This window comes from Schistocerca americana, chromosome 4 (genome assembly GCF_021461395.2).
Source record: "Schistocerca americana isolate TAMUIC-IGC-003095 chromosome 4, iqSchAmer2.1, whole genome shotgun sequence".
Classification (NCBI taxonomy): domain Eukaryota; kingdom Metazoa; phylum Arthropoda; class Insecta; order Orthoptera; family Acrididae; genus Schistocerca; species Schistocerca americana.
In genome coordinates, this window is record NC_060122.1 from 504931904 (window position 1) to 504947112 (window position 15209).

Consider the following 15209-nt stretch of genomic DNA (forward strand, 5'->3'; position numbering starts at 1 on the left):
ACACACACCTTTTTTGTGTGTATCTGTCGACAATGCAGCAATTCTGCCTTTAGGTGGATCGTCTCCTTTACTCCTAAAAAATTCATTATTCTCGACCAGAACTTTTCTATACATTATTTAGGTGTTAATCATTTTCATCAGTGCAACGTCTCTGAAGGGAATGGAGAGGGGACAATTGTTGCTAATACCAGATAGTCTAAGCCATATACCTTACAGTAAGTTGCAGAGTGTAAGTTTAAATGCACCTACAAAAGTGTTGTTGTTATTGTCACATAGAAGACAGTGTAATTAGATGAATGACGAACACTGACTTGACTTAATGAAGGTTTATTCAGCACTTGCACATACAAGAGCACAGAGCGAACTGCCTCCGGCCAGAACACATACAGTACATATACAGCTACAGCACATTCCAGTACAGTGATGCTTGACATTTGTGGATACTACTAGAATGTACTCAAACCGAATATAGACAAATATATACATTAAAATTGTACAGTCCAGGTGAGTTTTGAACTCATGGCCCTCCATGCAACAGTTTAGTGTCATAACCACTACACTGCTACTCAGCTTCTTCTGTGACATTGCTCCCTCTTTAAGAGAACAGCGTCTCGGTGTTACGTTGTCCTAGTCCGGGAATGCGTCATCGGTCCTGCATACTCCAACTCCTGATGACTGATGCTCGCCTTGACAATGATCATCTTAGAATTCTTTTGCCGCTACGCTCTTCATCACCTTTCCGCTTGTTGCCTGTCACTGGAGCTTTGAATTTATCCTGGGTTGCAGGACCCTTGTAGGGCTTCATTTGAAGGACGTGGACCGTATCTCTGATTTTTCGTCGTCTTGTGTCAGGGTCGAAATCTTCAACTTCATAAGTAACATCAGACAACTGTCTTACAACCTTACAAGGTCCAAAGTAGCTCCTGAGGAGCTTGTCAGAGACACCAATCTTCCAAACAGGAGTGAAGATCCAGACGAGGTCACCAGGCTGGTAAATAACAGGGCGATGGCTCGCGTCATACCTTCGGCGATCGTTTTCTTGAGCCTGCAGTATGCGGAGTTGAGCTAACTGCCGAGCTTCCTCAACTCTGGTCAACACCTGGCCAATTTTGCTGTTGTTGGCGTCATCAGGATGTAACGGAAACACAGCGTCCATCGTCGTAGTCGCCTCATGCCCATGCACCAGGAGAAAGGGTGTAAATCCCGTGGTGTCTTGTTTGGCGGTGTTGTAGGCAAACATCACAAAAGGTAGCACCTCATCCCAGTTGCTTTGCTCAACATTGATGAACATTGATAGCATGTTGGCCAAGGCATTCAGCTGTTCTTCAATTAACGGCTCAGCGTTTGTTACGCACATGCGTCTTGGAAGGATCTGCGGTTCTCGACAACAGTTAACTGTCCACAATTCCCCGAATCCGTTCTTAAATGAGACGACAGAGTCTGAGATGACCAAGTTATTCTTCAGTGGTATGCTTCTCTTACATTCCACTACAAGCTCCATGGGTTGATGCATGGCATGACACATGACAGTTACCTTTCTAGTGCTGACTGCAGGAATGATTACTTCATCCAGCACACATAGTCTCCACACACTCGGATGAGTATCTTCCTGTCCACAGTATCTCATCTTGTCTAGCATAATCTTTTGAGCGACCACAATCTATAATTTCCTGAGAAGCATTCAAAAAGTACCATCTGAGAATGACGTCATGACTACACTCTTGTAAGACAATAAATTCTAAGGACTGTGTATGGCCAGTTATACCCACACGAATGGTACATCTTCCTGTAGGTTTTACATATTTCCCATTAGCCACCTTCAGCAGTTACGTTTTGCTGTTAACAAATACGGTTTTTTGCAACTGGCGCGGTACTTCTCCAAAATGACTGAATATGATGCTCCAGAGTCCACAAAAGCTAGCACTAGTCGGCCATCCATGAGAATATGGACGTAGTTTCCTATCATTTTTGTAGTGATCGACGGCAGAGGATTTTCTCTTCGGCGGCCTCACCTCCAAGAAAGGTCGCACCCTTTAGTTATCCAGGTTGTGGTGGCTAGGTGATCAGCTGGAGCTTCTAAACGGTGATGGAGACATTTCTCAGCTTGTTGAGGAGCATCCTCTCCAGCGGCTAGCTTGCTGTGGTGGTGACCTATGTTGTCCTGCACCCATATCTTCTTGTTCATCTTTGTCGTCCCAGATTTGGCATTATAAGATTGGTCTGCTGTCTTCTAGTGCGGGCGTTCTCAAATATCCGCTGCCTTTCTCGAGAATAGCACACCACATGTCCCTGTCATCCACTGTGGAAACATATTGGTTGGTTATCCTGGGTCCTCTAGACATCAGTCTTCCTTGGTGCCAAAACAGGTTCCTCATGCAGCATTGTAGGAATGTAACTTCACCTGGACTCAACGTTTTCATCATTTTAAAGTGAAATGAAGGATGAGAGATTGAGTTCATTGTCTGTTCCACTTCCTCCCTTATGACCTCTTGAAGCATCTCGGTTTTTTGCTTGCCGTGCAATCAAAGTGCCTTCTGAACTTCCTCTCTCACTATCTGACGAACACATGTGAAATCAGTTGCTTCCTCCACGACGTTTGGAAGCCGTTCAAACTTCTTGCATGTAATTCTTTTTTGATGCAGTGTGTCGATATATTGGCACCATTTTATGAAGTCATCTGCTGTCGAAACTTCCTTCAGGAATAGGGTTTGATACATGTTCTCAGCAAGGGCCATCATGAGATGTGGAACCTTATCTCCCTCCTCCATTCTAGGATTCACTATTTTCCACAGCTCCAAGACGTCTTGAATGTAGGATACTGTAGTTTCTCCTGGATGCTGTGCCCTGCACTTTAATTTATCTTCAGCCTTGCACTTCTGTCATCGTGTGTCACTGAAATACTTGTGCAATTCCACCTGGAATACTTCCCAGCTTGTGAACTTCTCTTTGTTCTCATACAATTGCTTGGCAATGCCCTCCAAGTAGAAAAATACATTCGCCAAACACACGGTCTCATCCCATTTGTTAAATTTGGCTATATGCTCATATACCTTAAGCCACTTGTTTGATCTTGGCCCAGCGTCACCAGAACTCGGAAGGATGTCTCATGTGGTGGCATGCCGTTGCTGTCATTGTGATGTCCTCTTCTTCTTCTTCTTCTTCTGTCTCCACTAGATTGCGATCTGTTGAATATGGCTCGAACTCGGGTTTCTCGCCACGTAAACGGCGGCTCTGTCATGGCCTGATGGGAGCCACTGTGTCGTCGATAATGTGCACTATCACAAGTTCCAATACCTAGCGCCTCCACCAAAATAATGTCACATAGAAGACAGTGTAGTTAGATGAATGATGAATACTAAATTCACTTAACGAAGGTTTATTCAGCACTTGCACATACAAGAGCACAGAGCGAACTGCCTCAGGTCAGAACACATACAATATATATACAGCTACAGAACATTCCAGTACAATGCTGCTTGACTGTTGTGGATACTTCTAGAATGTACTCGAACCGAATATAGAAATTAAAATTATACAGTCCAGGTGAGTTTTGAATTTGTGTCCCTCCATGCATAAGTTTAGTATCATAATCACTACACCACGGTGCTACTCGGCTTCTTCTGTGACACTATAATCATTATGGAATATAACGATACATTAATTTGTGTTTCACCCATTCGTTTGTTAATGTCAGAATTGTGTTCAGTGGTTGAAATAATCTTTGTACTTTGTTCTCTTCTTTTGATTTCTCATTTTGTTATTGTTTCCAAGTAAATGAAAGTGAATGCAATGAAAAGCAGCGTTGGTGCATTCTTGAAAACCATTTAAATATTATATTATGTAAATAAATAAGAGTCTCTCTGCTCAATAATTATAACTAATATTTTTACTTTGACAGCTTAAGATTGTACAAAATTTCCTTGGGAAGGGATATTGACAACTTTATTTACAGCTAAAAAAATCAACAGTACCCCCTAGAAAAGCGGTTCCCAACCTTTCTCACATCATTACCCCTGAGTGCAGTCAGATATTAGTACCCCTCTCCACTTACCATCCTCAACATTATTATGTAATCAAAAGCCGGCCGCGGTGGCCGTGCGGTTCTAGGCGCTTCAGTCCAGAACCGCGGGACTGCTACAGTCACAGGGTCGAATCCTGCCTCAGGCATGGATGTGTGTGATGTCCTTAGGTTAGTTAGGTTTAAGTAGTTCTAAGTTCTAGGGGACTGATGACCTAAGATGTTAAGTCCCATAGTGCTCAGAGCCATTTTGTAATCAAAACTGAGAATAAAAAAAGAATTTTGTTTGAACAGTTTCATTTTGAAAATGCCATACAGCAAAATAGTAGCCATTACGTAGTTACTATTGTGTTGTGCAGTCAGTTTGTTCACTTATTGTTGCGGAGTGAGTGGTGAAGCTATTTATGGTCCATTGTAAACTACCTGCAACTAAGAGAAGGCATTTTCATGAGATATTTAAGCATATGTGAAATACATGTCTCAATTTTACTGCTGTAAATGGATGTTACAGAGTATGTGTAATGGGTGGACTACGTGAAGATGATGCCCATACATTCGCTTCACCTGCTGGAAACTCCAGTGCATTTTTTTACGTGTTAATTTTAACATTAGAAACAAAAAAATGTAAATGTTGGTAACTTGCAGTATCACAGCCTTACAGAATAGTGATAATAGTAATGATATTCCAAAAAATAATGTCAAACAATTGAAAACCCAGGATGGAATGCAACAGTATTGTGAAAAGGAAAATTACTACTCACCATATAGTGGAGATGCTGAGTTGCAGATAGGCTTAACAAAAAGACTACCACAAATAAAGCTTTCGGCCATTAAGGCCTTCATTAACCCCACACACACACACACACACACACACACACACACACACACACACACACACACACACTCAGGCAACTGAAACAACAAATAATGTGATTTTGTGTCGGAAATGCAACTGAACCCTTTTGTGTTTATGCCTCAGAAAATTTCGTTTTATCCCTCAGGGGATTAATTAATGCCAGATTGGGAACCATTGCACTAGAATAAAGCTCCATATTGTTGTGCAGCTATTTCAAGAATACATGTTTCACTTGATCAACAATTGCTGCCTGATAAAAGTATAAAAATTACTCTGGTATTGATGTTTTCCAATAAACCCTGTAAATAATTTCCCTGCTTGATGAAAATTTACAGCCATCCTGTAGTTGTGTATCTAATTACCGGTAATTACATTATTTAAACTGATTGCTCGTGTAAAATGCATTGTATATAATGAAAGTTGTTCTTACCCGTATTTCCGAATTATATAGTACTCATATAAAACACATTATATGTAACAAAAATGGCCTGTCTTATTTTTCAGATTGTATTTGCTATTTCTGTTCTATGTAAGGTGTGTACCTTGTGAATTTTAGTAGTGACAGTGAAGTTATTAGTTATGGGTGCTAACTATTAACTAATGAGGGAGATGTCGGATAATGTGTAGTTACTGCCTCAGGCAGTCAAACGAAATTGACGTGGTCTTTTTCAAGAAATATCCTGACATTTTATCATGAGTATTTGTTCAACAAATAAACAAAGTTGTTTTATTTGGTGTTGGAAATGGAAAACTTAACACACAACTTGATGTTGCCTCATTGCTCCACCACCATTTTCCGATGAGTGTCAGACTCATACTGTTATGTTTTTGGCGGGGACCCCTGCCACAGCAATGCTAGTGCTTTGATCTTTTACATTGCTATTGTTGAAACTTCAAAGATCATAACACCACAACATGCCACAAGATAGCAGTGCAGTTTGGAATTTCACACAAGCAGTCCTAATGGAACTAGGAAACAGTGTGTGTTTACCCACATGTAACTGAGTCTGCTGAACAGGTATATGCTTTGGTTCTCAGTTATAAAATGCAGCACCATATGTGAGTTCTAGTTGGAAATATACCTGGACATATTGGGAGGTGGTTTGGCAAATGATGTTTGTGATCTGAGTTTTCTTTTAGTGTTTCATAGTTTTAGCCTATTCCCTTAAGAATGTGTAAAACAACCATTGTTTTAGTGGCAGTAGCTAAGATGGTTTGCATTAGAGGCTTTCCGCAAAAAATAATTAAATGTTGTAAGTTTGCAACAGCTTACCTATGAAGTAATGGAAAATAATATTTCCATTACCCAAGTGCAAACTTTTGTAATGCTACTCTCATCTGGGGCATTTAATTACTTTTTGCAACCTGCCTTTTTTATGTGGTTTGGACATTAAAAGATGGCCAACACTGCAAAATGTTGCAAATTTCATTAGTCTTTTATATTCCAGTAACAGTATTTCCTGTATACACAGTAGTGATTATCATGCTTTATTCATAACTTAGCTTTACATATTGCTCTCAGGGGGAATCCTGACAAGTTGTTCAACATTTGAGGACAAGCGCAGCCGAGGGGGAAAGTGCCATACACGACATCCTTCGGAAGACTTCCTGCTCGGGCCACCCACTGCTCTTAGCCAGCTACAATCAGGACTCGAGAAAATGGGGTTAGGTAGCTTCTACTCTGTACCTGCTTTAGCCCCTGCTAACTTTCCTTGCTTGCTTAGCTGCAGTCATTTAGAGTACATCATTAGATACGACCATGCTTTACATTTCACTGAATGGGAGGAAATCGAAATGCACAGGCGATAACGTGACTTAAAGAGAGCATGATTGCAATTATATAATGCATTTTTTTAAAGTAGAGACTATGAAATAACATTAGTGTGTGGTAGATCAGTAACTTAAGAACTCTCTCTCTCTCTCTCTCTCTCTCTCTGTGTGTGTGTGTGTGTGTGTGTGTGTGTGTGTGTGTGTGTGTGTGTGTGTGTGTGTGTTTTTTCTTCATCTGTTTTAGCATGCACATGGACAATTAAGTGCTCATGGAAGTGTGTGAGCAGGTATCTGCACACATTTGCTCTTTGTTGTCACATGCATTCATTGTTTATACAGGGTGAGGCAGCTAAGTCATAACACCCCTTGTATATCCCCAACTGTAATAGATACAGAGATGCCGTTTGGACAGAGAATGGCAGGAACAGGGGCTACTTGAATACATCACATTTCATGTTTGTGCTATTTTTTATTACAGAGATATGAGGCCATCTTTGTTTTTTTTTTTTAAATGGAGCCCTATGTTAAATTTTAACATAACATGATGGACTTAAAACGATGGTTTCAAATATCATAACATTTAGGCAAATAGTTTTTGAGAGACAGATATGTTCTCGTATAGTGTTCGTCCTTCGAAGCGGTGTTGTCCAATGCAGCCTTTCCTGTTGTGTAGAGTACATTGTAAGCATCGCGAATCCATCCTTACACAATCACGCCCATTTACCCGACAATAGTAATATATACTGCGATATTTTGTGCAAAAATTAATTCTGATGTCACCTAAATATTATCAGTTATTTGAAAACTGTGATACCAAAATAATAGACAACATACAGTATTAAAATACTACAAGGTGTTAATACATTTTAAGTAACAGAAATACAAATATAAATGAGGAGGCCCTTATTGGTCACAATTATTTCGTATATGTTTGTTTTTTATTTAAAAATATTTACTATTGATCACAATACAAATCAAATACACATAAAGATGCAAAATACATACTGTACATGATACAAAACTTTACTGAAGCATGTGCTCAAACTGCTTCCCCCTCTGCTGCAATGCACATTTGTAGTCGCCGTTCGAAGGATTTGTGAACAGCTGCGAAGGTGTCACGTGAGATATCAGCACACGCTTCGGTGATACATTGCTTCATATCGTCTGGCGTCGGGATCAGAATACAGCTCTCCACGTCACTTTATTGCTCTAACAGCATTTCTTCTGCTTTCACCATACAATAGAAGCATATCTAACTTTTCTTCGTTGGTGTACATGTCTGCTCCAAGAAACTGTGACGGAAATGCGATGTCTCATTACCCCAGCAGCACATTTATACCCTTCTCCCCAGCTACCTCATGTGTCACCTTGCAACATTATCGAGAAGCAGGAAAACAATGCCTTCCCCATTAAGTTCCTCAGTGGTCAACAGGAAAGGTCACATTGGACAGCGCCGCTTCGAAGGACGAATACGATATGGGAACATATTGGTGTCCCAAAAACTATTTGCATAAATATTATGATATACACATATTTGAAACCATCTTTTTAAGCCCATCATGTTATGCTAAAATTTAACATAAGGTTCCATTTAAGAAAACCAAAGATGGCCTCATATCTCTGTAATAAAAAATAGCACAAACATGAAATGTGATGTATTCAAGTAGCCACTGTCCCTGCCATTCACTGTCCAAACGGCATCTTTGTATCTATTATGTTTGGGGAGATACAAGGGGTGTTATGACTTAGCTGCTTCACCCTGTTTACTGCTAACTCAATATGATCAGATAATCTTTCACGAATGTTATATCAGGAATATTCTTTGCCACTTGAGGTTTTTGTCACATTCTGCTAGAATTCATTCTAGTATAGAATTAAATTAATTATATTGTAAATTTCATCTAGGGTATAATGCAGCCAACTGTGTGACATAAAAAAGCAAGTCAATCTGAAGCTTTCGGGATAAAGGAGGAATATGAGGGTGAGAAAAAGATGTGTTAACATTGCCAACCACAGAACACCTCCAGGTTCAGAAGTGTTAAGTCCATCTGCCCCTTTTATGTAATTTATTTTGATCTACTGTAGCCTTCTGTGGTGGTAAACAAAAATTATATTTTGGACAGAGATTTTTATTTTACTTTCAGAGCTCCTTGTCTCTTTGCATAATTGTATCTTGGAACTGATGATGTGGTTCTGTGGATGCTCTTGTCATTAAGTAAGAAATGTTTTTTTCAAACTTCTGAGGATATGATGAAAGTTTCTGTGTCAGAATAATTGTGAAACGTATGCAAATATTTGAAAGTGAAATTGGTACTGTAGAGGCAACTGCTTGTGATGTGTTCATCTTTGTTTCTTTTGAACATTCTGTGCAATTTTGAAAACAACTATTTTAATGAATGCGGATACTTTTCTTTGTTGCAGTAGAACCCATGAGTAGGTACCATCGGTGTCATGTTTTGAAACATTTGCAGGAACTACTGTAGGGATTTCGATACGGTTTACTATGATACTCAGACTAAACACAAACAAATTTTCAGGCGTAGATACTTAGTGCTGCCCATGCAAAACCAGGACAAGTTGCTAGTTTTGGTCATAAGTACTTTTCCTTGAGTTACATTATACAAATGAAGATGGATCACTGCTTGTCAAATAAAAGAGATGCTGAGCAGCAAAAAAGGCAATTTGGTAAGTTGTGATATGCCATTTATGAGGTGTACCGGAAAGTAAACATCAGTTTGGAAAAAAGAGTCATAAAAACATTTTTGAAATGAAAATTTATTTTTATGAGAGAGAGAATTTCTTACACTCTACATAGTTGCCACCATTGTTGAGACATTTGTCATAGCAGCAGAAACCAGGTTTTCTATGCTCTCTTTGTAGAAGGGATGTTGCCAGTGAAGGCAGCCACTGCTGAACACTTTTTTTTTTTTTTGCATCATTTTCTGATTACAGATATTAGGTTCCTTCCCAGAGGTGAAGCTGTCAATGTGGCAATGTGGTATGATACTGTGAAACACTTAGAAAACTTCACTGTAAAATTCAGAATAAATTGTGTGGAATGCTCAAATAAGACACTGTTTTGCTTCATCACAATGCGCATGGTGTCACTCAAAACCTTATTCAGGAATTCGGTTGGGAGCAGTTCAATCACCCTCCGTGCAGCCCTGATATCGCACCTTCTGACTAACATTTGATCTTCAATTTGAACCATGATCTAGGAGGAAGCTACTCTGGCAGCAGTGATGATGCAAGAAACAGCATTCAGCAGTGGTGGTCTTCACTAATGGCACCTTTCTATGAAGAGGGCATAGAAAAGTTGGCGTCCTGCTGTGGCAAATGTCACAGCAATGGTGACAACTACATAGAAAAATAGTTCAAGAAATTCTCTTTCTTATAAAAACAAATGTTCGTGTGATAAAAATGATTATATGAGGTTTTTTTTTCCAAACGGTACTTACTTTCAGGCACGCCTTGTGTATATTGCGCTCCATCTTGAATTTTCTATAGATCTTTATTTCCCTGAAATTACAGGATGCAATGTTAAACATATTTTTAAAAAGGTTGCCTCCTGAAGAATGAAGGATGAAAACAGTGGTGCTGTCAATTTAAACATTTCACAAATGTTTGCACTATTTTGGGAGGGAAAAGACCCATGTTCTGGTGGGTGTTGAAAACTGTTAATACTGTAAAACCCTAACTATATAAGGCCCAGTTTATATGGTTTTGGGGATTAACAGAGCCAATCATTAATTTCAGTAAAAAATTAATACAACTACCAAATATTTTCGTGAAAATTGAATTGGAATGCTCCATCTTCCAGTGCATGACTTTTTTTCCTTCCACTATCGTGTTCATGCTTTTGAAAAACAAATGATAAATATTTTATTGGTTAGGTGCATTTGCTCATTTTCATTGGCAGCAAGGTCTGTTCGTTAGTTTTATTTCTTCTAACAAAACAGATGGCTTCACAGCCCAGTGACTCTTTGTAATGCATTCTCTTCAGGGTGCTTTGTTTTCTTTGCAAGAATACATGGTCACCTTTCTTCTTGCTGTAGCAATTTTCAGTTTTGAAGGTTTTTGTTAAATCTTTCTATGAATTGTGTGAGTTGCAGGAAATGTGGTTGATGGTTTCTGCTGTCAGGAAAAATAAATTAGGGTGAGAGGTTGTATGGTTGACAAGCAGCCCTGTATGAACGGACTGGTCGAATTTCTATGCAGATACATTATATAAGCCGATTGGCTGCTGATTTCATGTACTTGTTGCATAATGTGGATAATATCCTGTAGTAAGCATTCTTGTTACCAAGCAGAAAGTAAATGCAACTTAGATAACAGGAGATTTGCTTGTTTCTCATATGTCTGTAGAGTTTAACTGCATGGTTCATATTTTGATCTACTCAAATTTTGTATTGTGTTTCAGATGCAGCAAAACAACAACAAGAAACTGAAGAGAATGAGAATCCATATGTTGCTGAAAGAAGAGTTCCTCTTAGCAGTGCTGGCAGTAGCGTTGATAATTCTTGTAATTCTTCTGGTCGCACCTCCCCCTTGGTCTCTCCACCGTCTCCTTCATCAACACCGTTCTTCTTGATTGATCCTGCTCGATTCAACTTAAAGCCAGATGCTTCTGGGACAAAGATGCGCAGGAGGTATTCACGTGAAAATTTTAAAGTGAAATCAAAAGATGTAACAGAATTGGACATTGGAAAAGATATGTCAGATGATCCACTGAGCAAGATAGATCCACTGTGGCCTCTAAAACGACAGTAAAACAATAGTTCCACGGCTTTAAAAGCTGTTACAAAGCCTGATAATGTTTATATTTTGTATTTATCTAGTCAGTTGTAGTATGTAGGCAATATTTTAGGTACAAATCATGGTTTTTGGAACTAACTATGATTTATTTTTATCTAGGCAGGCTGTAGAAATTATTTTAATGTGATAGTTTATAAATACGCTATTCTGATTTTATTGTTTCACAAATATTTGTACTTCCTCAGTGACTTTGCATGGAAAGAGAGAACAGTCACTTACGGCATGGACTATTTTTCCCCCCCAAAAAAAGGTAAAAAAGGAAAGAAAGCTGTCTCTTTCTTTAAATTGTAGAGTTATTCCTTATCCTAACAACGTATCCTGGTATCTTTGCAAAAATATTGTTAGCATCATCCTGATCTGTCAGGAGAATGATACAAGCTGGGGCCACAGGTTTAATACTTTATGTTGTTTAAGGCTGGAGTTTGTAAAAAGCTGTAAAAGTATTTTTTCGCTGTCACAAATGAAATTAAAACATCTAATGTTGTTACTATTTTTGGTTTAATTATTAAGTGTATTTACTTGGTAGATACAACTCACTGCATGTTAGTTAGAATAGTACAGAATTATTTGGAAATGGCTGGGTTAGATCAGATCACAAATCAGATGGCACAGAGGAGTCCTTTGATAAACAAGGTGGACAAGGGGGGAACTTCAGGTGTATTCTGAGAAAATGTTTGTTTCAGAGGCGATACAAACTGCAAATCACGTAAATGCTAAAACAATCAGAAGATCTCAAAGAGTGTTAACTCTCAAGTTGGAATTTCAACAATGTAAGGAAAAGAGTAGATTGCTACTCACCATAAACACAACACATTGAGTTGACGACAGGCAGATTGAAGAGACTGTTACACATTTAGCTTCAGCCAAAGCCTTCCTCAAATCTGCAGCAGTTCAAACCGGAATGCATTCCGGTTTGAGATGGAGGTGTGCTTGCTTATGTGAAAGAATGTGTGTGTGTGTGTGTGTGTGTGTGTGTGTGTGTGTGTGTGTGTTTTGGCTTTGGCCGATAGCTAAATGCGTAACGGTTTGTCAGACGAACTTCTTAAGACATTCATCAGATTAGTGCTACTTCAAATTTACAAATTACTGTTTACCTGTGAATGTGCACAATTTTAAAGCAAGCTGCTTTTAAAGCAACAACACAAAAATTTACACTGCACAAAAACATTTATTTGCCCATGTTGAAATAGATAAGATCATTTGGTACGCATTTCCTGAGTGCACAATGGGTTGAATTTTAAAAATATTGTGAGTGCATATTTAAAAACCAGGGTGTACTGTTGCAGTTGTTGGGCATTGTTGTCATGAGTTCCTGTAAAGCTCAGCGACTCTTAACTGCCCATAGAATATTGCTCTTGTTGTGCTTTCTCACTGTTGTTTAAAAAGAGAGTAAGATAGGGGAAAAAGACGAATAGGAATCTGTAGCTGGAACACTAGGTTGATATCTAGATGCAACATGGATACATGTACTTTCTTATTGTCTGTGAGTTTAAAGCTGCCAAAATTGTAACAAATCCAACCAGGACAATATACGCAGTCTTAGCATAAACTGTTCATGTGAGTATTAGTAGCAAACTCTTGTACAACCAGATTGAAGAACAAAACTTTGCTAATGAGCTATAGCCACCAAGGATTCCCAAGTCTTTGAACGATGTACCACCCCCTCCCTCCCTCACACACACACACACACACACACACACACACACACACACACACACCTCTTCGAGCACAGACATGTGACAAGGGACTAAAGAAAGAAAGAAAGAATAATATTATACTCACAGGCAAATGAGCTAGACTGGGTTGAGGAAACAACTTTATCCTAAATTCTAGCAATCAAAGGGCCTACATGTTCAATATGCTTAGAACCCACAATTATTTGGCAGCTATCAAATTTACTCACACACATCTTGCTATCATGTGATTGAAGTTATGCCAGCAGCAGTATAATGTCTGACATCACTGTCACATGACAAATCAAACTTTTGCATTGAATATGGCAGCAGCTTTCCTTTAAAATTTTTGAAACAAGGGATGCTGAGAAGTATTGCATCCTATCTAATAAAATGTATTTGGACCTGAGTATTAAGCGGTTGGATTGCCCACTAGGCATCAAAATTAAGTTTTTCACAACAATGTTAAGAAGAAGAGTGAGTTGGATGGCACTGTGCCTTAACATTCATAAGGCCCATTCTTTCAAGATATGTCACCAACCTACAACCAATTTGTTTATGCAATTTGGCTCTTAAAGGAAGAGAAAATGTTCATTAATGGAGAAGATGTAAAAATCATGTTATCAGAATTTCAGTGGTGAGTATTTATGCAATGAACATTCATCATAACTTAGTTGTGTGGCATTATGCTACTAAGTCTAGCAATATATTTACAGCAGCTATATATTTCTTATATTGAAGATAGAGACAAACCCCATGCAACTCTGTGCAGTAGTCTGAAGCTCTCTAAACTTACATCTAGGTCTTCATGCGTTTCCAAAACTGACAAACAGCAAATTATAACATTGCACATGAAGCATTCTTTCTTTCCCAGAAACATAAGCTCCTCTTTCATGTGAATTATGTTCACCATGCACAGATCTTTAACTCTGTTGTTTGTGGAAATTCTAACTCCCAGAAATAATGGCCATGGCTACAAAATTTGTTACACACGTTACTCATGACATGAATCCATTTTATTTTATGTCCATCACCAAAATATGTTCTTTAAATAGGGGGAGCCCAGAGTATAAACACACATACCAGTTTATCAGGCCATGTCAGTTGCAGGGAGTGTTCAGAATATTTAGAAATTTTTATAAAAACTTGCATGGAACTTGAACTGTAGAATGATAAGCAGTTGCTGCTGAAAGCAATTATTGTACATAAAACCCTTTTCAGTACTTAAGGCATCTATACAGATGTACTATAAGTATAGTTTAAAACTACACACATAAGTTAAGGATGAACACACAAAGTGGAGAAACATTTTACATTGCTTTTTAATGTAACACTATTTCTAGCCCAGAAAAACCGTACTTCCACAGCCATCATAAAGACGTTTCATTGGAAAGCAATGGAAATTTCTTAAAATTAGTGCAGTGTCCACAAAAAATGATCTAATACTGGAAGAGCATTGTCTAGAAGTCGAAGAGTCAATTGGTGGGACAAAAAGAGACACAATCAATTTACTTTTATTTTGGGTGAACATGTGAATGAAGAAATTATTGCAAATATTAAAAAGGTTAATTATTGTGGAATAATTTTTGACAGCACTTCCAAATGAGTCAAATAATTAGATACATCCATATACACTGTCCAATCACATTAATGTGACTACCTGTCACAAGCCTCCATAACCATGTTTTGCAGTGCAAACCACAGCAAGGAGTGCAGAAAGAGAGTCAATGAAGTTCTGGAAAGTACTGAAAAGGATGTGGGAGCCATGCTGACTCCAGGGCTGTAGCCAGCTGCACTAGGTTTCTCTGTTGAGGATACATGCCGCAAACAACCAAATCAAGGTGGTCCTACAGATTCTTGTCCGGGTTTAAATCCAGGAGTTTTGTGGCCATGGAAGTATGGTAAACTGATCCTGGAGCTCTTCGAGCCATGCACATATACTGTGAGCTGTCTGACACATTGCATTGTCTTATTGGTAGATGCTCTAATGCCGAGGAAAACAAACTGCATCTCGGGGTGGACGTGGTCCCCAAAGATAGTTGCATACTTGTTTTGATCCATTGTGCCATCCAGAATG

At 38.8% G+C, this 15209-nt stretch overlaps 1 protein-coding gene across 3 annotated transcripts in view; it reads left to right on the top strand.

Moving 5' to 3' along the window:
• LOC124612336 (tyrosine-protein phosphatase non-receptor type 23-like) overlaps positions 1-11949 on the top strand; it is a 158215-nt gene extending 146266 nt beyond the window's left edge. The window contains exons 18-19 of one of the 3 annotated variants that reach the window (XM_047140485.1): positions 6397-6538; positions 11065-11238. In XM_047140485.1, coding sequence (XP_046996441.1) covers positions 6397-6538; positions 11065-11092 — 170 coding nt within the window. In that variant the 3' untranslated portion in view covers positions 11093-11238. Of the gene's footprint in view, positions 1-6396; positions 6544-11064 lie in introns of all 3 variants that reach the window. The other 2 variants (XM_047140483.1, XM_047140484.1) reach the window with 2 other exon arrangements.
• The last annotated feature ends 3260 nt before the right edge of the window (positions 11950-15209 follow it).